Source organism: Periophthalmus magnuspinnatus, chromosome 17 (assembly GCF_009829125.3).
Source record: "Periophthalmus magnuspinnatus isolate fPerMag1 chromosome 17, fPerMag1.2.pri, whole genome shotgun sequence".
Lineage (NCBI taxonomy): Eukaryota > Metazoa > Chordata > Actinopteri > Gobiiformes > Gobiidae > Periophthalmus > Periophthalmus magnuspinnatus.
In genome coordinates, this window is record NC_047142.1 from 2,048,899 (window position 1) to 2,072,631 (window position 23,733).

At 42.2% G+C, this 23,733-nt stretch overlaps 1 protein-coding gene across 1 annotated transcript in view; it reads right to left on the bottom strand.

Moving 5' to 3' along the window:
- phlpp1 (PH domain and leucine rich repeat protein phosphatase 1) overlaps nucleotides 1-20,736 on the bottom strand; it is a 108,428-nt gene extending 87,692 nt beyond the window's left edge. Inside the window, exon 1 of the mRNA XM_033982012.2 lies at nucleotides 18,867-20,736. Within this exon, the coding sequence (XP_033837903.1) occupies nucleotides 18,867-20,400 (1,534 nt within the window). The 5' untranslated portion in view covers nucleotides 20,401-20,736. The remainder of the gene's footprint in view (nucleotides 1-18,866) is intronic.
- Nucleotides 20,737-23,733: the final 2,997 nt, after the last annotated feature.

Consider the following 23,733-nt stretch of genomic DNA (forward strand, 5'->3'; position numbering starts at 1 on the left):
AGGGGCCCCCCGCCTCAGCGTCGCCCCCTTCGTTTGTACCTCTGCATTAATAATGTGAGCTGCTGACAGGAGCGGAGCGGCGCCGTTTCGAATTCACTGCCCACTATTTCTTCTTCTGACAACTATTACTTCAGGTCATGAGAGCAAAAACATAAACAAAAATAAAAAAATACTCAAAAATGTTTCTTGCTAACACGGGCAGAGCGAAGAATTACATTAGCGCGAACTCTAATGTCAAAATAATCCTGCTTTCGTTAGACGTTACCAGGTCTGCCGATAGAAATTTCAAATGCAAGAAGCGTCACATGGGCCCCCCTAGATAATATAAATTAATAAGATGAAGGTCCAATTCTGGGCCCCTTAAAACCTTGGGCCCCCGGCTAACAGACCCCTTTGCCCACTTCCTGTCTACGCCCCTGGACATAACATAATATACATTTAACTGAGGAACTATACTTGTGATTTGTTAGTTTGTGATATTTTCATCTGCAGTATGCAAATTGTAGCTGTACAGAAGTCAAATTTGAGTTAAAAATGAATAATAATAACGAGAAAAGATGAACAAACAAGACACTGAAGTGACAGAAGGACGATTTAAACAGTGTCCAACCGTCTGCCTGGTTTCAAATATTAATTATAGATATGTTTTATTTTGAGGAACCCAAAATAGAAGCCCACTCTCTGTCGTAGAAGATGCTTTATGAGCCGAGCACCGAGTCAGGGCAGAGAACCACTGGTAGAGGAATAAAAAGGTCACAAAAGAGCAGAAGTGCGCGAGATAATTAGGTGCATTATGGCTGTGGGTCAGACGCAGTGAACCCGATGGCATTTGGAGATGTTTTTACCTGCGTTGGGCTGTATAATTTACACATTTTAGGCTAAACATGGAATAATAACGGCCGTGTTTGGATTAGAATGTATTGGGCTAACAATACTGTGGCTACGCTAGGTTAAGTGTCTTGCCCAAAGTGCGTGTGAGTGGATCTGACCTTTCAACCAGGCATGTTTTTTTATGAGATTTGAACCGACAACCTTCGAATCAGTGGATAAACGCTCTACAAACTGAGCTGCAAACACTGGTTTTCAAAGTAGATTCGATTTGTTCTGTTAAAAATGTGTCAAAAATGTTGTTTAAATGTTGATAAAACTTAAACTCAGGCTGTTTTTCATTTGACACTCCCTGAAATTTCGAAATTGTGTTCGATTTTAGCACGTTGATTTGATTATGGTTAGTGGGCGTATCCACAAAATGCTAAGATTTAATTTTTGGGCAATTTCACCCTCCCCTCTGCACTCAGATACCACAAATACTACAAATACTACAAATACTATCAGACAGACTTATGAGTTTAAGTAACGCGGCGGCTAACGGGTTGGCTAGGTCCATTTATATATAATCTACGAACAACCCAACAGGATCAAATCATGGAACTTTTTTCTTTTTTCTAAATGAAATATTGTAAAAACGTTGCCAGAATTAAATAGTAGTTAGTCGTAGCAGTAGTAGTAACAGTAGTAGTAGTAGTATTTCCTCGTAGTTAGTATTTAAACTGTACTTAGTTCTAGTATCTCCATGTTTACTGTGACCAGATTTTTTAAAAAACAAACTGGGACACGCCCGAGCTGCGTGTTTGGTCATAATAAACTCGTACAGAACATGTCATTAAGAACATTATTAAACTCTCAGCGGTGAATCAGAACGAAACATGAGACGATTCTGTCATTACAACTTTTTAACTTTATGGTGATTTTCAAGCTGGAACCAAAACATTTGACAATAATTTCCCCTTTTTACTCTTGATAAACGCTAAATGAGGTTATTGTTATAGAACAGATGGAACGAGGGTTTTTTAGGGTCAGTATTTATCGTGGAGACTCATTATTGACGCAAACTAAATACTGAAGTGATTAATTCTGCTGTTGATTTATCACAGTTTGTGTTTTTTTGGGGATAATTCTACTTTAAGGTAATTGTACCAGTGGCGTAAATAAGTTTCAATATTATCGTTTACCATAATTTTGTTCAGTAATGTGTTGTACTTATATCAGATTGGTCAAAAATGCAAACATCTGGGACATGTCTTGTATAAAACTGGGACAAATCGATGGAAAAATTAGCTTTTTTTCCAATTATTCTCTCTGTTTTTGTCTGTAAAACCCCTCACCACACACTTTATACACTTTTCTCACACAGGCGTTAACATTTTCTCACATTTCTCTCTCGTTTAAACTCTCTCAAAGTTCAAACCTTCGTCGGCGTCTTTGTCGGTGCAGAACGTTTCATCGACATTGTGGGTTTTGTCGAGGAGAAAACAAATTGCAAACGTACAGCACTTCAGAGTCACACCGAGATCCAACGTTTATGTAAATTTGTCTGAACACATTCTGTACTGGACAGGAGACACGGCACGGAGGAGACTGATGGACAATGGTCTACAGTCCAACAGCCAATCAGGACGCACGACACAATGGTCTACAGTCCAACAGCCAATCAGGACGCACGACACAATGTACGTTCATATATTGTAAAAAAAAAAACATGCAAAATTACACAAAAAAATCAGCGAAACAGAGAGAGCTGAGCCGCGATATAGTGACGAACAAATGTATTTGCAATTCCGACCGCGAGTATCATGGCAACCAAAGAGCCAATCCAGAGCGAGGATGTTGTAGGTAACGCCCCTTCCCTCCCACACGGCTGGTTTAGCAGGGCGCGGGCGCTTAGCAACGCTGTCAATCAAACCTGTTGCTAACGCTAGCGGGAGTGACCTCGGGGAAAGAAGGCGCCTGATTTGTCCGTTATTAATGTTCATATCTTGATTTACAGACACAATAGTGAAATAAAAACACCAGTACGAACATTTAAGACGGAAATGACGAGTCTGACAGCGGCAGATACAGAGAGAAGAGATGATTTTTCAATGTAAAGTGAATTGCAGCCAGAATTGATGGAGCGAGCAGCGTGTCCGGGATCACTTCCTGTTTTGAATTAGCTCTGTTCATTTATATATAGAGTCTAATACGTCAAAAAACAAGAAGAAATGTGCAAAGAAAAGCCAATTATTGAGGGTAAAAAAAAAAAAAAAATCTATCTGTGAACATCACGTCTACTTTAACGACTCGATAAGATGCACAGTAGCGGTAGGCAGTTTCACACCGCGGGTCAAAGGTCAGATCTATGCGTTGAGTGTGTTTGACGAGCCCGCCCCCGCTCCTCCGTTTGACTTATCTGAGCGAACGTGATAAGGAGAAGTGACATGTTCTCCTGATATTGTCGGTACGGCCATGTTGCGTCACAGTCTCTTTGATTTGAAAAGGGTTGACACGTTAGCTTGTGATGCTCACGGATATAATTGGCTGTGCTGCGCGTCGTGCTGCGGCTGAATCAGTTGTGACGGCAAAGGATAAGCAAGAAAATATAAACAATACCGCTGCGAAGTCACGGAATAGTCTTTGGCTGTGTCCGAATGTCCGAACGTCCGCACTATTCCCACGTTAGAGCCAAAGAAGTGGACTAAAGTGAGCGCGACGTCACCCACAGTGTTCAGCTCCAGGAGAATGAAGCTCATCGAGGCTAGCAGTTATAGCGGCTAATTTGGAGCTGAGTTTCACGTTTGGAATTCCGCCCACGAGTGTCATAGCAACCGAAGAGCCAATCAGAAGCGAGATTGTCGAAGGGCGCTTAGCAGCACTGTCAATCAAACCTGTTGCTAACGCTAGCGGGAGTGATCTGGGGGAAAAGGCGCCTGATTTGTCTGTTATTAATGTTCATATCTTGATTTACAGACACAATAGTGAAATAAAAACCCCAGGATCATGTAGAGGGTTAATACGAACATTTAAGACCAGAATGAGTCTGAAGGACAGAGACAGAGAGAGGACACAGTTTTTCAAAAAATCAAAAAATAAACTAAAAAATAACAAACAAAAAAAAACACAACTCAAAATTAAATGAAAAAATCAACTCAAAATAACAAAAAAATAAACAAAATAAACAAAACAAAAAAAACAACCTCAAAATAACAAAAAAAAATTATAATAAAAATGTATTTAAAAAAATAAAAACCTCAAAATGACCACAAAAAAAAAAAAAAAAAAAAAAACTTTAAAAAAAAATCTCAAAATAACTCCAAAAAATGAACCCCGGGATCATGTAGAGCAGGTTAATACAAACATTTAAGACCAAAATGACGAGTCTGACAATTATGGAGTAGGGATGGGACAATAAACAATATCATCGTTTATCGTGTTATAAAAGTTTGACAATAATCGTTTGTGGGAGATTTTATATAATCGTGATAATCACCGTTATATCACCAGAATGTGTAGAAAAAAACGACTTACCCACAGGAGAGTTGACAGGGGGGACAAAGGGGTCTGTTGTCCCGGGGTTTAGGGGCCCAGAACTGGACTCACTTCCTATTAATTTGTATTGAGGGGGGCCCATGTGAGACTTCTTGCCCCGGGCCCCCAAATGTCAGTTGACGGCCCTGCTCATCCACAATATTCTCCACTAAATCGTACTTTTTTCACTGATAAAGTACAAAACAATAACAGTTCTTTAAAAGTTTAGCTTATGACTAAGATTAAAATGATAATTATTCATATCAATAACATTTTAAACTGTCAGAAACTTTAATCATTATTGCAATATAATCGTTAATCGCAATTATTTTGGCCATGATAATCGTGACACTAAATTTCATTATCATCCGATGCCTAAGTTTATATACACATGGTTAGGGCACTATTTAGGGGTCACACCATTTTTAGCGATGTGCGAAAGTCCATAGTGCAGTCAATATAGACCACAATGCATTGCAAGAATTTGAAAAACAACAGCAGACAAGGACAGGTCTTAAACTGGACACAACACGACTGAATGGAGTAAGTAGAAGCGCCGGTTTATCGCACAGTTGACCCTGATTATGAAGAAAACTCCCGTGAATAAACCATGCTAGCGTTAGCTGCGTCCCTTAGCTTGACCTGTTAACAGAGCGATACAGTCCAGACAGGCTATTTAAATCAAAAACATATTTAACACAAGTTTTTATAAAAGATGAATTCACGAAAAGGGCGTGTTTAAAAGCGCTGAAGCCGACCTGATCTTTACCGTCTTGAAAAAATGTGAAAAACAGAACTAGCGCTAACTTTAAACGTTGCACGGTGGTCCAAAGTTACTCCTCACTTACTTTATGCACTCAGAACATCCTAATTATTCACTGTGATGAGTTTATAAGCACTTTTTTACAACTTTCAGAGACCAGAGCAGTGTTTTTCGCCATGACGGTAAAGCTCACAACAACTAGCATGCTAACACGGACTTCCTGACAGTGCCCAACAGACTTATTTTGACCTCAAGAAACAAATTTGCAATACCAGTAAAAAGTAATAATAAGTACTATAATAAATAATAAATAAATATAATGATAATAAATAAATAAAATAGTAAATAAATTAGTAAATAAATAAATAAAATATTATAATACAAAATAAATAAATTAGTAAATAAATAAATAAATATAATAAAAAATAAATAAATATAATAATAAATAAATAGTAAATAAATGTATAAATAAATATAATAAAAATAAACAAATAAATAAATATAATAATAAATAAATAGTAAATAAATTTATAAATAAATAAATAAATATAATAAAAAATAAACAAATAAATAAATATAATAATAAATAAATATATAAAATAGTAAATAAATTAATTAATAAATACATGGGAGAAAAATCAGGTGCTGGCCCTTTAAACACGCGTGATTCAAACTGCTCAAGGTAAGTTTTCAAAGGTCAAAGCTGTTTACGTGGGAGTAATATTTAGGAAGACGTCCAAAATGGTGCATAGGCTTCATGTCTCCTCTTGTTTTACTCCAACACAAAGGAAACAATAATAATGAAAGATAAAAAACACCACTTCACCACTGTAACCGGATGAATTTCACAACACCAAAACATTTTTAGTGTTTGACAACGACGACTTGAAAACGAAATGCCCACGTGAAGCCGTAATTAGCTAATCCCGCATGAAAGACGGAATATGCCTGGAGTTTTACAAAGGGCAGACAACAGTTAAGCCAAATGTTTTTGTTTGTACTTAACCTCCCAACACCGCTCATTATGACAGCGTATGAAGGACGCGGCGAGCTTATCTTAAATTAGCCAGTGATCTACGGGGATGATGAGAGAGAGAGGCGTTCTGACATTTTAATATGAAAGGCTGCCATGTTGTAACGGAGAAGAGAGAACAAAGAGGAGAGGTAATGAGGACGCCGCTGAACAAAGGAAAAGACACGTCAACTTCTCCAAAATAAAAGCGCTGAAGTTTACAGAGAAGTTTGAAAAGATGGCTGCTGTTCCAGGTCGATATTATACGGAATTATAGTGAAAATGGATTATATTGGCGTTTTATTTAAGTCGCATCAGCCAAAAAATGCATAATAATGAAGAAAAAACATATATAAGTTGCACTGGACTATAAGCCGCATATATTAGAGACATTTATTTTACAAAATCCGAGACCAAGAACAGACATTTTATCTTTAAAGTCAAGTTATAATAATAATAATAATAATAATAATATGTGGACCAACAGGCTGAATATCAGTACATCACGCTAACGTAACACATTTATATTTATTCAGCTACATGAAGCACAGACAGAACTGAACACGTGTCTGGTTTGTTAACGTAAGATATTAACAGTTAATCAGATAAATAAAGCAGAAAAAACAAGCAACAAGTTTAATCTGGATCTCACTCCAAATCAATAAATCCATTGAATTATAATAACAAAGATGTGAAATTATATATTTGAATAATTTCACATATAAGTCTCATCCTCCGGACAAACTATGAAAAAAGTGACACTTATAGTCCGGAAAATACAGTAAGTTTGAAAAATAGCTGCTGTTTGAGGTGGGAATTATATGGAATTATTGTGAAAATGGATTATATTGGGATTTCATTTATTTTAAAAAGTCTAAGTACATAGAAAGATGTTTTTAAAAAGTTATGAAACAAACTTAATCTTACTCTTTCCATAACATAAAACATGCACTTGGCTAAAATGTCTTTGGATTATTGTCATTTGGAGACTCAGAAATTATCCAGGAAAGCATCAACTGTCATTTTGAACACCTGTTAGCTAGGTGGTGTTAGCCGTTAGCAATAGCATGGCGTCAGATCCATCTTATAAACCTTTTTGACGATGTAAGCGTTTAACCGGAGGAAACCTGTTTATAAAAGTAGATATTTGTGTCTCAAAGCTAATGCTAATGCTAATGCTAATGCTAACCTAATCTAAATCTCAAAATAGAACAAAACAACTTAATGAAAATACATCTAATGACAAGTCCATGTTTTTCGGTGCAAAATCCTTCAGACTGCAGCTCGATTTTAACATCACTATCTCATTTTAATTTCAGTTAGCATTAGCATTAGCTTCAAGACGCTAATCCCTACTTTTCTAAACACAGAAGCTTCTTCCTCGTCGTAGTAAAGGTCTCAACATCCCGTCTGTGATTATCTATCTGTAACTTTCAGTCTGATGCCTGTGATTTAAATATTTGTTTATTTTAGCACAAATCGGCTAATTTCCAACACACAATGAACGGAACAGGAAGTGCGGCTCCGCAGTTTTTGAGAGAACCGGAACTAACCAGGCGGCTCCATGAAAAGGGTTTATAGATATACTAATAAAGTCTCTGGTTTAGCAGAAATAAAACATTCATATTCAAAGTAATATTTACATTTTGTCCCAGACTGATCATTCATAATTGGTGAAGTTTGTCCAGTTCCACAGAAATACACTGAGATCCGTGTTTCATCGTGCTCTGGGTTAAAGAGCCGAGCGGAGCCGGTCTGACAGTAGCAGGACGGAGCGTGTGGACCCGATGAATGAGTCTGTGATGCTGCTGCACATTCCCCGGCCCCACGTGCTCGCTTTGCTCATTTATTTCTCCTCCTGCCCTCCTCCTCCTCCTCCTCCTTTCCCTTCCTTTTCTTTTGTTTTGTTTAAAATTTAACAAGGTCGGGAACAGTGGAGGGCTGAAGCGGGCATCCGGGGTGTTTTGGCTCGGGCTCCGTGTCACATGCAGGGGCCATGTGAACGCGGCGGCACCGGGGGAGAGGCGGGGGGCGCCGGAGGGCACGGAGACGCGCAGAGAGTGAGAAAAAGTGAAGAGAAAGGGCTCGCGCCAAAGGGACCGGGCAACAGTGGACAAAGGGAGCTGTGGGAGAGTTCATAAAACAAGTGCGATGCAAAGGAAACAGCCACGAGAGGCAGCACCCGTCCAGGGAAACACTGAGGCTACTTCCTCGTCGAAAGGCCCGTCTGGTTCCACGTCCTGGGTGATTAGCAAAGTGCACAGCTAACAGCAAGTGACAAGCACAGTGCCATGTTAATGATTGAGGCCGCTGGCCGCACATGTCTGCAGTGGACTTTCAGCTCTTTGAACACAGGATCTTTAGTGTTTCTACAGCTCGCTGCCTCCGCTGTTTTGGATATGCAATGACATGTGACTGACTTCTTTCATTTGCCTTTCGCTCAAGAACACGCAGGTCAACAAGGAAGTTGCACGCTTCAGTACATTTTTTTAGAGAGATAAACTTTTATGTAGGTCATTTCATATCAGCACTGTGGGCTTTTCTATTAGAGCAGAGTCCAGTGAAACAAGCCGCGCTCCACCCAGACACATCTTATCTGACCATGTCCAGATGACACAAACAAAGATTTTGGGATGAGTTGATAATCTGCATTCCTCACACACAATGCTGTTAGCCTAACACACCATCTGTTTGGCCTTTCTTTCGACAAGACGGGAAAACGTGTTTGCATAATGTGGAGGTTTAAACGCAGCACTCTCTGAGGGAAACGGAGCTTTGTAAAAGAAATGAGAGCAGGCTCTGCAGGAGTGGAGGTATTTAAAAGCTCCCATCCAGGAACTGACACAGTTCTGCCGTACACTGGACGCCTTGTGCTCGTCTCTAATGCTGAGACTTACAGATGTTGTCTGGAATTAGACTGTGGGGCCGCTGATCAAAGCTGTACACAGCGGGGCCCCAGCGGCCGGTTCTAATCCCCTCCGTGCGTGCGCTCAGGCCAGGGGCACACGCAGCACCGTGACCCCTCTGAAGGGACACCTCTCCCCGTGACGTCTGCCACTCTCAGTCCAAACTCCTCTGGGACTGTTGTGTAAGGCCAGTGTGACAGACAGCTCCGAGCAGGACTCCCACAGGGACAAGCAGCACTCGGGCTCGAGAGAGAGGACGTCTGCAGAAGCACTCGGCCACACGCAGCTCCAGGATTTAGACGATACTGCACTTAAAGGTTTAAGCTGTAGTTTACATTTTAAACAAACAAATGTAAAGTAATACACAGTGTAATAATGTGGCCACTGTGGACAGGTCTGTAACCACAGGAAGAGAATAAACACAGTGTCCCCAGGATGTTTTCTACTTCAGAGTTTACCCTGAAACTTCAAATACTTGTTCTCACTCGTCCTTGTCACAAAGAGCAGAGTGAAAGGGACACGTGTGCGTCTCTACCTGTCGCATGTGAGCGCCGCTGTTTCATTAGGATTTGTTAAAAGACATTAATGAAGGTCACCAGTAATCCTCTGGAATAAGAAAGCATCGGTCAGGGAGCAATGAAGAGATATGAGAAAATAAATGGAAAGTGTCAGATGGTGAGCGGGAGGAGGAGATGTGCGGAGCGATAGCACAAGGAGCAGGAGGGGGATCGATCATGAGAGAAATTGAGAGAGGAGAGGATGGTGGGAGGATGTCAGAGAAGAAGACGATCTATATTAGACCCAAAACATTCTGCTGCTGTAACGGAACGAGCGCACAACCCGACAACCCCAGACACGCACACAGACGCACACAGACGCACACAGACGCACACCACTGGACGCGTAAACGGCCCAACGGCAGCAAATACTTTTACCTCCATCTCGGGTAGAGTTCTGCGGTGGCCTGTGGTGGAGGAGCGTGTGAGATTAAACAATTTCATTATGAGTCAGCGCAGCCTCGTTCAGAGTTAATCGTACAGGAGGAAGTACAGGAGGAAGAGAAACACAACTTTCTAATGTCAGAACGTGTGACTTTTTTTTGGCAAATCAAGCTACACTGCGGAAAAACAAAACATTTATACTTTTTATTATGTCATTCATTCAAGTTCATCAGATCCGTCTCTTAAAGGGGAGTGGTTTAGTGATCACTCTCTTAAAGGGGCTATCTATACCTGTTTTTTTTAGCAGTTATATTGTAAAACTGCGGTGCTCTATCTGCATCTGCATATAAAGCTTTTCATTCTCTGAAACGATGTGCTAGGAAAATGAGGGTTAACAAAAGGCAAAGTCGCAAAGTGTTTACAAATCAGATCGGCCTCCGGCGCCTTTAGACGAAGTGACGTTAGTTTAGGGGTAAATGCTTCATCGACGGAACACGAGAAGAATTCAGTGTCTAATAACTGATAGTAACTGAAACATGAACTGAAAAAACATATTCAGAAAGATGATTTTATATATAAGTGGACATAGCTAACCCGCTCACCGCCATGTCCCAAACAGGAAGTGAACATGGACGTGTGGTGATACAGGAAGTGCTCCGCTGTGTTTTTAACCCTCTGGTGCACAGCGGTCACTGCAGTGGACAGCTACTAAAACATAACTTTCTCTTTAATGCATTGGTTTATGTGGAGTGCTCTCTGCTGCCACACTCCATTGAGGTCAATTCAGTGGTCAGTCGGTGTAACTGCAAGTAAATTTCCTCTGTTTTTCTTATTCAGGCCTAAACGTTGCTCCTATACAGTGTTGAAATTTCCCAAAAATGTTTTTCAAAGCATAAAAAGAAACATGTGTCTGTATATTTACAATAGAACACAAGTTAATTCATTTTTACAGGCAGTTCACAATGTTGTTCCTTGTCCTGAGAAGAATAAAAAAGAAAAAAATCAGAAAGAAATCTTGACCAAAGCTTTTATAATTCCTGCATCAGAGGGTTAAACTCCACACACCTTCATTTCTACAATCATTTGGATCATTTCAGCTCTAGAATCGCCACTTATCTCTACTGGAACTAAAGGTAAAATGAGCTGCTAACGTGAAAACTACCACTTCATGACATCACAAGGTGGAACAGAGTCTCAAACTCGCAGCCTGGGGGCAAATTGCGGCCCGTGAGATGATATTTTGTGGCCCGCAGGACAATATGAAAGTTTAACCCTATAGCGTCGGATGCTGTCGCCGCCGTTAGACTCGCGGTTGTGGACTTTCCATCACCGTAACTCCGCAACCGATCGTGCTTCATATTAAATTCAAACGGCGTCTCAAAGCGGAGACATGAGGCTCTTTAAATATGTTACTGTCATTACGGTCATGTGCTTACGTCGCCCTCAAAGACGACCAATCAGAGCGCAGGAGCCGCTCAGTCAGTTATTTAATGTGTCAAAGGAAAAATAAGGATGGATATGTGAAATAGAGATATAGATACTTCCTTTAACATGATTTTTAGGGCTAAAAAAAGAATAAAAGTCTATGTAGCTGTACTGGGCTATAATGTGCTCAGTTCTTAAAGGGTTAATGTTACTGTGGCGTGTAGAAGGTTTCACCAAATCCATAAACCCCACAAGAACTGGCAGATTTCCTCATGTGTGTTGAAAACTGTGATGATGTTTGAGAAGATTTTAACAAACTTTTTTGTGGAAAACCTGGTGCGGCCCCAGATCATTTGAGTTTGAGGCCCCTGATGTAATAAAGTGTGACTCAAACATGTGTGAATGAAACAAAACACAACTCCAGGTCTGTTTTTGAGTCGGTAACAGCGTTAAAACACAGATTAAAAGCTCACAACAGTCAGTTTTGTGTAGTAAATACTATATCTGAGAGCGAATATCCAAAACCAAAGTATTTATATCAGTAGCGTTGCTTTTGAGGAGGTTTTCACAGAGACGCCAAGCGGCTCCAATCTCTCCAATCGAGTTGACGAGGCAGTGTCAAGACGCGAGTGAGGGCTCTGTGCTTAAGAGCTGCAGCACAGAGAAAGAGAGAGGAAGAGCGAGAGGGGAAAACACTACAGCAGCATTAAGCTTTTAAACCCCTGCCAGTCCTTTAAGTCATCATCACGTCAGCAGCTCCGCCTCCTCCACAACGGCCTGAGGTAAGACCCGAGAAATACAGGCCTCAGTGGACAGATAGAAGAGACGGGAACGTACGAGAAACAAGAAATATACAGGAGAAAGAGGAGGGGGCATGTACGAGAAACAAGAAATATACAGTAAAGAGACAGAGATGCAAGAAATACACAATAAAAAGAATGGGGCATAGATGGATGAAATATACAATAAAGAGAGGGAAGAACGTACGAGATGGAAGAAATACACAATAAAAAGAGAGGGGAACGTACGAGACACAAGAAATATGCAGTAAAGAGAGGGGGGTAATGTACAAGATACAAAATATACATAATAAAAAGAGACGGGAATGTACGAGAAACAAGAAATATACAGTAAAGAGACAGAGATGCAAGAAATACACAATAAAAAGAATGGGGCATAGATGGATGAAATATACAGTAAAGAGAGGGAAGAACGTACGAGATGGAAGAAATACACAGTAAAAAGAGGAGGGGGAGCGTACGAGATGGATGAAATATACAGTAAAGAGAGGGGGGTAATGTACAAGATACAAAAAATAAATAATAAAAAGAGAGAGGAACGTACGAGAGGCAAGAAATATACAGTAAAGAGACAGTGATGCAAGAAATACACAATAAAAAGAGGAAGGGGCATGTACTAGATAGAAGAAATATACAGTAAAGAGAGGGAAGAACGTACGAGATGGAAGAAATACACAGTAAAAAGAGGAGGGGGAGCGTACGAGATGGAGGAGGGGTTACTAGTCCTGCCACGATACTCACTATATCCACTTTTATTGCAGATTTGGGGTGTTTTTGTTGAAATACGAAGACATTTCTTCATTTGTAAAAGGTTGAATAAGTGACTTCTGCGGTGAATCGGGGGCGGCGGCGATGGGGGCATTAGCACATTAAATTCCAACTAAAAATGTTCAAATGGCAACGTGTTCAATAAGAAACTGCAATAAAAAACAAAAAAACAGGTTTAAACTTGTTTTAAAAAGTAGGAGGCGGGGCTAAGCTCTATTGTTAAAAGACGCTAAATTACCTTTTAAAGTGAGCACCTACACTGAAGATCTTTAGCTCCTCCAACCAAAAATATCTGGCTCCGCCCCCGTGGCTAATTATTGACCAATAATAGAGCCGTTTAATGATGTTTCACTGGGATTACTATCGCGTCATTGGCTTAAAGTAGTTTCATCGTTATCGTTTATCGTCGTACTTCTCTGGAGCAGAATATCGAGTGTGATGTGGTTGTGAATTATCGAAAACGTATCTTAAAAACAACAATCCACATTATGTCGGACGTTGCCGTGGACACCGCCATCGTCATTCAGATTATTTTGACAGTAAATAAGTTCTATATCGACTCCAGAGCTGTTTTAGTTTTTAATGCCTCCAGAGAATAAAACATTTTACACATTTTAGCTGCAAAACTTTTCTAAAATTCCCCCTTTGACATAAACGGGATCAACCGGAGGAGCCACCACAAATAATCTGTGGTTTGGAGGCAAAAGTAAGAAATATACTAACATTAAAACAACATAACTTTACTGGTGTAGGCTCCTCCTCCAAGTTACATGTTAGATCTGTGGAGAGCAGGGCTGGGACGATATTGAAACTTAAGTGTCACGATTATCAAGGTCAAAATAAATGTGATTAACGATTATATCACGGAGATGATTAACGTAGCTGACAGTTTAAAATGTTCTGGATATGAATAATTATAATTTTAATCTTATTCCAAAGCAAAATTTGTAAAAGAAAGTAAAAGAACAGTGAAAACAACTACGATTTAGCGGAGAATTGTGGACGAGCAGGGCCGTCAATAGATATTTAGGGGCCCGGGGCAAGACGTCTCATGGGCCCCCCCTAATACAAATTAATAGGAAGACGGTCCAATTTTGGGCCCCTAAACCCCGGGACAACAACTCTGTACTATCGACTCCTCTGTGGGTTAATCTTTTCATTTTCTGCACATTCTGCTGATATAACTGCAATTATCTGCGTTGGCGATTCTCACATTTATATTTATAATTATTGTGGACATTTTTATAACGATAAACGATATTTTTGTTTATTGTCCCAGCTCTAAACATGTCATTTCGTTGGAACCACAAAGGGTTAAATATGAAATGAAACTCAAACTTTTTTTTTGTTAATAGCGTTATTAAAAAAAACTCTGTTGCCAAAAACAAATTCCTTGGCAGAATGAAAACGAGTCGAACCTTTTCACAGACAAATTAGCACAAAAAGTGTGACGTAATTGTCGTAAGGAACTACCCAGGATTTAGATTCACAGAAGGAAATATTCACAACACATCAGGGGTTTTTTTTTTTTCCTGCAGTTGTGAGCTCCATTTCAACATTTTTCTTACTGGAATCTCACGGCTCTAACCGACCTGGGAACCACCTGGAAATTGGGTGCAGCGCGGTGAAACTGATATCGATCTAGACTCTGGTTTCAAACGCAGCAATAACCAGGTTGAGCTAAAAGAAATGAATACCTGGACGGGCCAGTCGATCATTCCAGGCCCAAGAAAAGAAAATGGAGGTGATCACGGTGCAGCGTTAATCCCGCAGTTAAAGGCACACTCTGTCACTTTTGTGGTTGGGCGTTTGCCACCAACACCTTCTTGGCTTTATGTACATGTCACTGCTTTGAATGCCACGTTTTACACTATGACGTTAATATTCTATCCTGGATTTAGTCAGTTATTCAGGTTTTTATTGCTCAAAAAGACAGTAAAAGCAGGGGTGCCTCTCCACAGATGTGAACAGTAACCCGGTCTGGTGGTATATGATGTATTCGGCTACTGCAACGGTGTATTTTTTATAAATCCAAGCTCCAAACGCGTCTGTTTAGCTTCACATATGACAAAGGTTTTTATTCTGTGTCTTCTCGATATTGAAATTTTGTAAGACGATTATCACCGTCAAAATAATTACGATTAACAAATATATCACAATAATATTTAAACTTGTTATAGATACGAATACTTATAACTTTAATAGAGAATATTACGTATGAACAGGGCTGTCACCTGAAATTTGGAGGCCCAGGGCAATAAGCCTCACGTGGTCCCCCTGTAAGACAAATTAAAAGGAAGAGGGTCCAATTGTGGCCCCCCTAAGACCCTAGGGCCCCGGACAACAGCCCCCTTTGTCCCTTCCGTTGATTCCCCTGCGGATAAGTCGTTTTTTCTGCACATTCAGGTGATAAAATATATAAAATGTCCCACATCAGCCCTTTTTATCACGATAAACGATATTATTCTCTTTTAATGTTTATTTTATGATGATTATTTATGTTTTGATTGGTCGTATTGTGATTTTTAATGTCTTTCTTAATCTCTAAAACTGTTCAACAACAAAATGTATGAAGCCAGACCAAGAAATAGTTTGTTTTTTGTGTTTTTTTTTACTATATCGCGCAAAAAAAACCACAATAAAATCTGACAACTGGACCATTATTTTGAATATGTTGCTCTGTGAGTCAGTGCGCTTACTACAAACAGACCTATATATAGTTTGGCCAGTTTATATTTGATTTGTTCTCACCAACTGTCTAAAAACATGCATAAAGTCCAAATAGGACACTGCACAAACGTGACACAGCGCTCTGATCCGGCTCGTGTCCAAACCGGGGAGTGGGTGGGTTTATAAGGAATTAAAATGATAAACTTTGGGGGGAGATAATCCAAATCGGCCCAAAAAAATATCAGCGGAGCGAATCAGCGTTCGGTTTCTCTTGATTCTAAACAATCGGTATCAGCGTCCGCCACGAAAAAAACCCATATCGATCGATGTTTAGCGTTTACAAAGTGCAATTTTCTTTTGCGACGGAACCTGCCTGGACTCGTGAGGGATTACACCGACATCTTTGGACTGTATCGCAACTTAACCCTTATTTAGCCTTTTCAAATGCTAAGCAGGAGTGAGTAAGTGCAACCGAGACCGGACAGGAGTGTTTGTAAAGACGAGAAGCCGATGAACGTGAATTATTTAGTGTCGTGCTTTGGTTTGGTTAAGAACTGTGGGTCCAGGGCCTCCAGGGAAACCCCTTTGCCAGTCAGTGCGAAGGTTCACTGTGCCATTTCCTCCTTTTACGAGTCCAAACGCTAAAGTCATGATAATTACTGTACTGACTATGTGGCAACAACACTGACTGTATAAAAATGGACAAAGCTAACGTGCTAGCCCATTCTGACTCCATTTCACTCAGTTTATGGTTAACACTTAACCGTTTAGCCTCAGTCGTGTCTTTAAATCCTTCATATTTTAATATTTACAAACGTCTATGGCAAAAATAAAAGTTAAACTCACTCCCGAAACCTTAGCGTGCTTCAAAATGGGCGGAAAAGTCAAGCTCCACTGAGTCAGATAATTATTTAGAACTCGTAAATATCAACTTTCTTATATATTCTATTTCTTTCTACTGTTTTTTTTTTAATTTATTTATCTTTATTTCTCGCCTCCCTGTTCAAAATACAAGCTAAACAAGGAATAAAAGTCGATTTAAAACGTTAAAAACAGGTGCAGTGTGAGCATAAAAGTTATAAGTGTCCAATTTCACTTGTCCTTGAAATATATTCCATTTTAACACGATTAAATGCACAAACTGCACATCTTGTATAGTGCGTTCTTTCGGAAAAGTCTGTATTGTGGTTATAATTATGCAGAGTAAGAGTCTTGTATCCAGCAGAGCACAAGCCCCTGACCCACACAACCTTCACGTTTACCCATACGACCAGTTAAATCATTACGTCCACCTGTTTTTAAGTCACCGTAGCTTTATTTCCAGCTCAGTTTTAGAGTTTGTCATCAGCAGAAACACACATACAGCAGTTACGATGACGGATCTACATGTTTGATTCTCTTCCTGCTCATCCCAGGCTAATAAATCTGGGTGGGCAACACAGAAGGGTCTTGTGTGGGCAGACAGGACGCTCGTCGGGCTGCCAAAGCGGACGGCGGCGGCGCTTTGATCCGAGCGGCCTCTCTCTGTGTGTATTTTCTCTTTTTGTGTGCTCTTATGCGAGTCCCGGTTGGTCTCTTTCATCTGGACTGTGACCTGACCCCTTCAAAGTCAGACCAGTCACTGCGTCGTCTGCACAATCTGCCGAGCTGCACCATGGCAACTCCAGCACTCGACTCAACAGCCTCTTCCCAACATCTTCCTGTTCATCTAATCAGCGTGAAGAGCTTTGTATGTAGCTCACGTGATGCTATTAACTTTTCCAGTGGGCTGTAAAATGTGTTATCTAGGCTAGCGTGTTGCGTTCAAACGGCCTGTGGCTCCTGAGGCCCACAGCAATAAAAGAGTGATGGACTTGGTAATCAAAGGCTGGCACAAGCGGAGCCGGCACAAAGCTCACTGTGTGACTGGGCTCTACAGTACACACACTCACTCACTCACTCACACACACACACACACTCACACACACTCACACACACACACAGCAGAGCTCAGCTGAGCTGTCAGACACTCAAACTCCACACAGACCAGTCATCGTCCCCCCGGTGCCCCCTCCCCTCCTCCCCCCTGCTCCATTTCCTCTGCACAACATGCCTGACATTCTGGAGGAGCCAGCGTACATTCCACACATGCCTTCATCATGTACGGCGGGAGAGCGGCGTGTCTCTGTGATTCAAGCTACACTTTCCTTCACACTTTTTATGACAAATATAAAACTGTTGTTATTGTCCCACAGGCTGCAGCGGCTCAGTCTGTGTCTGTGGATCTGCTCCGGGCTCCAGGGAGTACGCTCAGGTGACCAGTTAAGCCCACTCACATGGGACTGTGGAGGCGTCGCCCTTAAAGGAGCATCACACTTTAACCAACACTTGTTGCTACAAAAACATATTTTATATATTTTATATTTAAACAAATCCATGTAAATGAATGTGAACATAACACAGCCTCTGGGAGCAGAGGGAGGGAGCCTGTCGTCCACACTTAGACCTAATAACCAGCTCCTTCTACAGTTCACACTGACACCTCCTGTGAGTCCCACCTCCCACCGCCCTGAGCCGGGACAGAGGCAGTAGTGGAGGAATCATCTGTGAAGAAAGGGGTCTATCCTTGGAGAAGCATGTTAACTGAGCTTGGCAGGCACTTAGTTAGTGTGACAGTAGCAGAGCGTGATGCCAACAGCACAGACGCTGTGCAGCATCTCAATGACCACAAGTGAGTGAGTCCTCTGAGGCTCCCACCCCTCGCTCCATCCAACCACAAAGGCATTCAGCCTTTTCATTAGGATGAGAATGGGGCAAAAGCCGGAAAGGGCCCCATGTCTGTGCTCCATAACTTGTGCTGATGGCTTTGTGCTGATGTCACCAGTGTCCATGGAACATATTGTGTTGGTCAAATAAAAACTATTAATTCCAGTAGAAACAGAATAACAAACTGTACTCAGTGTTTTCAGGACTGTAACATCAGACTGTACGTGTCTAAACCTGACAAAGCACCTTTGACCTCTCTCCAGAGTGAAACCTAAACCTGAAGCAGCTTAGGCCACAACACACAAGGTCAGTCCCACCTTAAGTCAACTCCAACACTGAGGGAAATGTCCCAAACAACAAGTCAAAGCAACTTGAAAACATGCCCCTGCTTGACTGCAGCTTTCACTTTGTCACAGGTAAATAATGTTTCAGAGACACTGGGCCTGAATCAGAGCTACTGTACTCACTGTACGAAGAGTAAAAGCCTCTTACCTGCATAGAAACGTAACAAAGAGCCGATTTCTGTGTTTAGCCCTTCTTCTTGCACTCTCCAGGGGTCCTTAAATCCAAGCTTAAATAAGAAGTCATTCTGGATCTGCAGAGGCCTCTCCTCGGGGCTCAGCCTCCTCACAGCTTCTCCGTGCAGCTGGACATATAATGTAGGACTGGAATCACTGGGATCTCCGCTTTGGTCTACTGTCAGCTCACATTTTCCAGCTCCTTGAGCAGAGTCGAGCTCTTGGATGTCAGGTGTAGTACCTGTGGAGCAGGCTGTTGACAGGGAGCCTGCGCTGCTGCTGGGTGGCAGACTGCCCAGACTGTGTGGGCTGTGTCTGCTATCTGCTCCCATATTGTTAGTCATGTCATTTAAATGCTCTATGTTGCACTGCTTGTAGTTGGCAGAGACACCGTTGGAGTGGTGTTGGGAGTTGGACTCCACGCTTGTGCTTGTTGCAGGACATTCCAGCTCCAGCTCGTCTGAGGAGCTGCCGTACAGGTCAGAGGAGGGGCTGAGGATGGACGCCTCTGTGCCCAGGATCATGTCATCACTGAGGGAGTCTCTGTGCTCGCTGAGGTGAGCTCCAGAGCTCAGGTCATCAAACGCACTGCTCTCCACATCAGAGCCAGAGTTCAGCCCATAACTGTTCCTGTGCTCCGAGTCCTCGTCGTTGGGAGTATCTATGTTAGAGTTTAGATCTGACAAAGAGCAGGTGATGTTGTCTTGTGATTCAGACTCGGGGCTGAAAAGTTTTCCATGTGCGTCCTGCTGCGGCGCGTCCTCCAGGAGCAGCAGCCTGAGCCTGTCACTGGGGTTCTCCCTCAGCTCAGCAGACTCCAGAGGAGGAAGGGGGTTGCACTTTAAACTGGACTCATCGTTCATCTTACACTGGCTCTCCTCATACTCACTTTTCACGCTGCAGTTTCCATTTTGGTCAGTTTTGGGATTATCTTTAGAGAAAATGCGCGTGACTGAAGTGGACTTAGAGCCGAGTTTACTCAGACGCAGAGCCACCTCTCCGGCTGTAGTGTCCATAGTGCAAAGAACCGGCCTGGGACACGATGGTGTGAGTCTGTCGTGGACGTGCACGGCGCCTCTGTGGAGATCCGCGCGCACCCACTCGCGATCCACGGGCTGGAGCTGCGTGTTCTGCCGGTGTTTGAGCAGACTCTTCCTGTCCAGACTGCGGGTGTGCAGAGATGCGGAGGACAGGGCCGAGCTCATCTTGGTGGTGACAGCTGAGAGGTTCCTCTTTAAGCGCCTCCGTCTCAACAGGAGGGAGCTGGAGCTGCTGGATGCGCCCGGGCCGCTCGACGCCACGGGCCGGTTTGACGCACTAGAGCGCGCGGTGGAAGCGCTGTGCGGAAGACTGCCCGTGCTCTTTGCGTCTGCGTGAGAGGGGGCTAAATGTCCAACGCCATCGTCCGCTGGAGTCCCCCGGGCCACAGACAGAACACTGGGCTTCTTCATGAACTTACCCGCGCCTCCATCTACCGCGCCATCCTCAGCAGCCTGTGCGCTTTCCATCTGTGCCAATGAAAAGTCACCCTCTCCAAGTGAAAACGGTGGCTGCCTCCCTCGGTTACCTAAAGGTTCTACATCTAAACGCCGGAACAGGAGCCCACCGCGCTGAATGTCCAAAGGGGCGGTGTGGATGACTTATTCCACTAGTAGTCATTCACTTCGTGCCTCTTTTTCCCCGTGCGTATCGTCTCCGCTGCTCCTAGAAACATTTTACCTATGAAAATGGCTCTGAAGAGGCTGGGCGCGCGGGGAGAGGGCAGGGCGGTGACTGCGCGTCCCATTTGGACCAGAAAACAGCGCTGGAATATGAAATGAACGTCGGCCGACCTCCTACGCAAATCCACACTGATATATATTCATGAGGAGGACACAAGATGGGGCAGCCAACAACAACGCAAGGGATTGTGGGAAGTGGAGTGCTCTTTGCGCGGTGGGTCCATAAGGCTGCGGGGGGCGCTGTTGGTTCAGGAAATACAAGGTCCAGAGTGCGTCTCTGTGGGGCAGGGAAATGAGGAAGGAACAGGAGAGAAAAGTGTCCTGAATAAATGTCCTGTGGTTTGTTTTAGCTGCTCTGATGGACGCACAGAGCTCCTCGTGAGGTTTATGTCACATTTGTTGCTTTACGCACAGAAATAATCACGTGTTAAACTGTTGGACATCACCTCACTCGTGTCACTTTTGTTTAATTTGTGTCTCATAAATCTGTGGGGACATTATAATCTATGTCACTGTGCAGAATATTACATCTTTTTTACACTTTTTAGTCTGGCAACAGGCGATGCACCGCCTCATCCAGACGCCATTTCACAAGGTCCAGCTCCTCCACGAGCTGCACCAAGTGTTTGGTCTCAGCGCCATCTAGTGGACACAGCAAAGGAAGGTTTAGGTACACAGCACAATTCAAAGAGTCTTACAGAAGAAAGACATTAAAGTCACAATACACAAATTAAAACAGAAATAATCATCGTAAAATTAACATTAAAGGAGAAAAGTGCAGAATAAACCCCTTTCAGTCACAGATAAGACAAGATAAAATAAGATCTGCCTTTATTAGTCCCACAGGGGGGAAATTCCATTGTTGCACCGCACAGTTAAAGAACAGAAGGAGAATGGAACATGCGATAAAACAAGATAATAGATAAAGAGCTTAAAATAATTTAAAAAATAGACTTAAAATAAAGTAAAAATAGACTCTAATGTAACATCTGTGTAAAGTGACTTGAGTATTGCACATACGTGTGATTGACACATGTTCTGTGTTCATTGTTCAGTCACAGCAGCAGAAGGAAACACCTGAAACCTTCACACAGAGAGAGTGAATCAGGCACTGAAGCTGCTCCAGGACAGAGCGTCCTGCAGGGGGCGACTCATGGACCAGCAGAGAAATTACCTTAGACGGGACCCTCCTGTCCCCCACCTCCTGCACTGAGTCCAGAGGACAGTCCAGGACGGAGCTGGACTTCTGGATGACCTTGTCCAGCTTCTTCCTCTCCCTCTCTGTGATGCTGCTGTTCCAGACCACACTGTACAGGATGATGCCTCCACAGAGTCGTAGAAGGTCTTCAGGAGTGTCCCCCTCACTCCAAAAGACCTGAGTCTCCTCAGGACATAGATCCTGCTCTGGCTCTTCCTGTGCAGTGCAGAACCGTTTGAGTCTGGATTTAAACATTGTTAAAGTTGAGGTTTGTCTCACATCTTCAGGAAGAATGTTCCAGGTTTAAACTGAACAAAACTCAAACACTGATTCACCAGGTTTAGTCCTGGTTTAGTCCCGATTTGGTCCCGATTTGGTCCCGGTTTAGTCCTGGTTTAGTCCTGGTTTGATCCCAGTTTAGTCCTGGTTTAGTCCCGGTTTAGTCCCGATTTGGTCCCGGTTTAGTCCTGGTTTAGTCCTGGTTTGATCCCAGTTTAGTCCTGGTTTAGTCCCGGTTTAGTCTTGATTTGGTCCTGATTTAGTCCTAGTTTAGTCCTGGTTTAGTCCTGGTTTGATCCTGGTTTGATCCTGGTTTAGTCCCGGTTTAGTCCCGGTTTGGTCCTGGTTTAGTCCTGGTTCAGTCCTGGTTCAGTCCCGGTTCAGTCCCAGTATAGTCCCAGTTTAGTCCTGGTTTAGTCCCAGTTTAGTCCCAGTTTAGTCCTGGTTCAGTCCTGGCTCTGGGACCAGGTGCAGATCGACACACAGGACACTGAGTTGCTTTTGTTTATTGAACCAATTTATTGTCCAAACCTCTGACTCAGATAAATTCAATCGTGTGAATTTTCTTCTTTTCTTCCAAACTCACTGAGCTCCATGTGATTTTTCAACAGAGAAGATCCCACAGAAGATCCATCCTGTAAAGTTCACAATGTGGAACTTTTGGAACTTTCCATCTAGAATCTATTTTTAATCCACGATGACTAAAACAGTTTTTACATTAAACCTCGAGACGTGAACGAATCAGCTCTTTTGAACGATTCCTTTACGTAAACGCCTGGAACTGGAGATTTGAAAAGAACCAAATATTTTTCTAATTTTTATGCATTTTTATCACGATTAACACTGAACCAAAAAAGAATCAGCACAAAAGCAAAACAAGTGAGAGATTTGTGCACAAAAAACACATTTAGCATTATAATAACTGTTGTTAAATGAGGTTTTACTTATAAATTCTCATACAAATTTCTGTCAAATAAATATAAAAAGAGCCAGGATTCTAAACAGCTTTGACACGGACTGATCCAAAAGATTCGAATCTCATAAAAGAGCCGAAAGTCCCATCAACTAGAATGAAGGATTTGACCATAACCGTAGAAAAGAAGTGACCCACACGACACAGATGCATTCAGAAATGAACTTTTAATCATCATGGTGCAGCTTTACATGTTCTGAAAATGGAAAAAAGTTGAGTTTTTTCCACGACGTGTGAAAGGAAACAGATTATTGCTGAACTCTGATTCCAGCAGGGGTGTGGAAACATCATGCTCCGGTGGTACAGTGCTCTTACAGCTGAAAAGGGAGAACTGCAGTATCGTTTACATTCATTCACTCCTGTTTTACGTCACCGTGTTGGTCTAAAATACTGTGTGTGTGGCTGAAATCACACACGAGCTGGTTCTTAAGAAAAACAAAATCCTCATAAAATAGTTTTCCTAAATCAGATGACACTTAGACGAGTTAAAACGGCTCATATTACGCTGTTTTCTGGTCTGTTTTGATGCCGTTTCCTCGTCGCAAACAGACCCGGAGTTGCGTTTTGCATCATTCGCACACGTTTAACGCACAAACCCTGCAAATATTGTGTGCGTTTTACCAGTTTCTACTAAACAAAAGGTAAAAGGAGCTGCTGATTTGCAAACTAC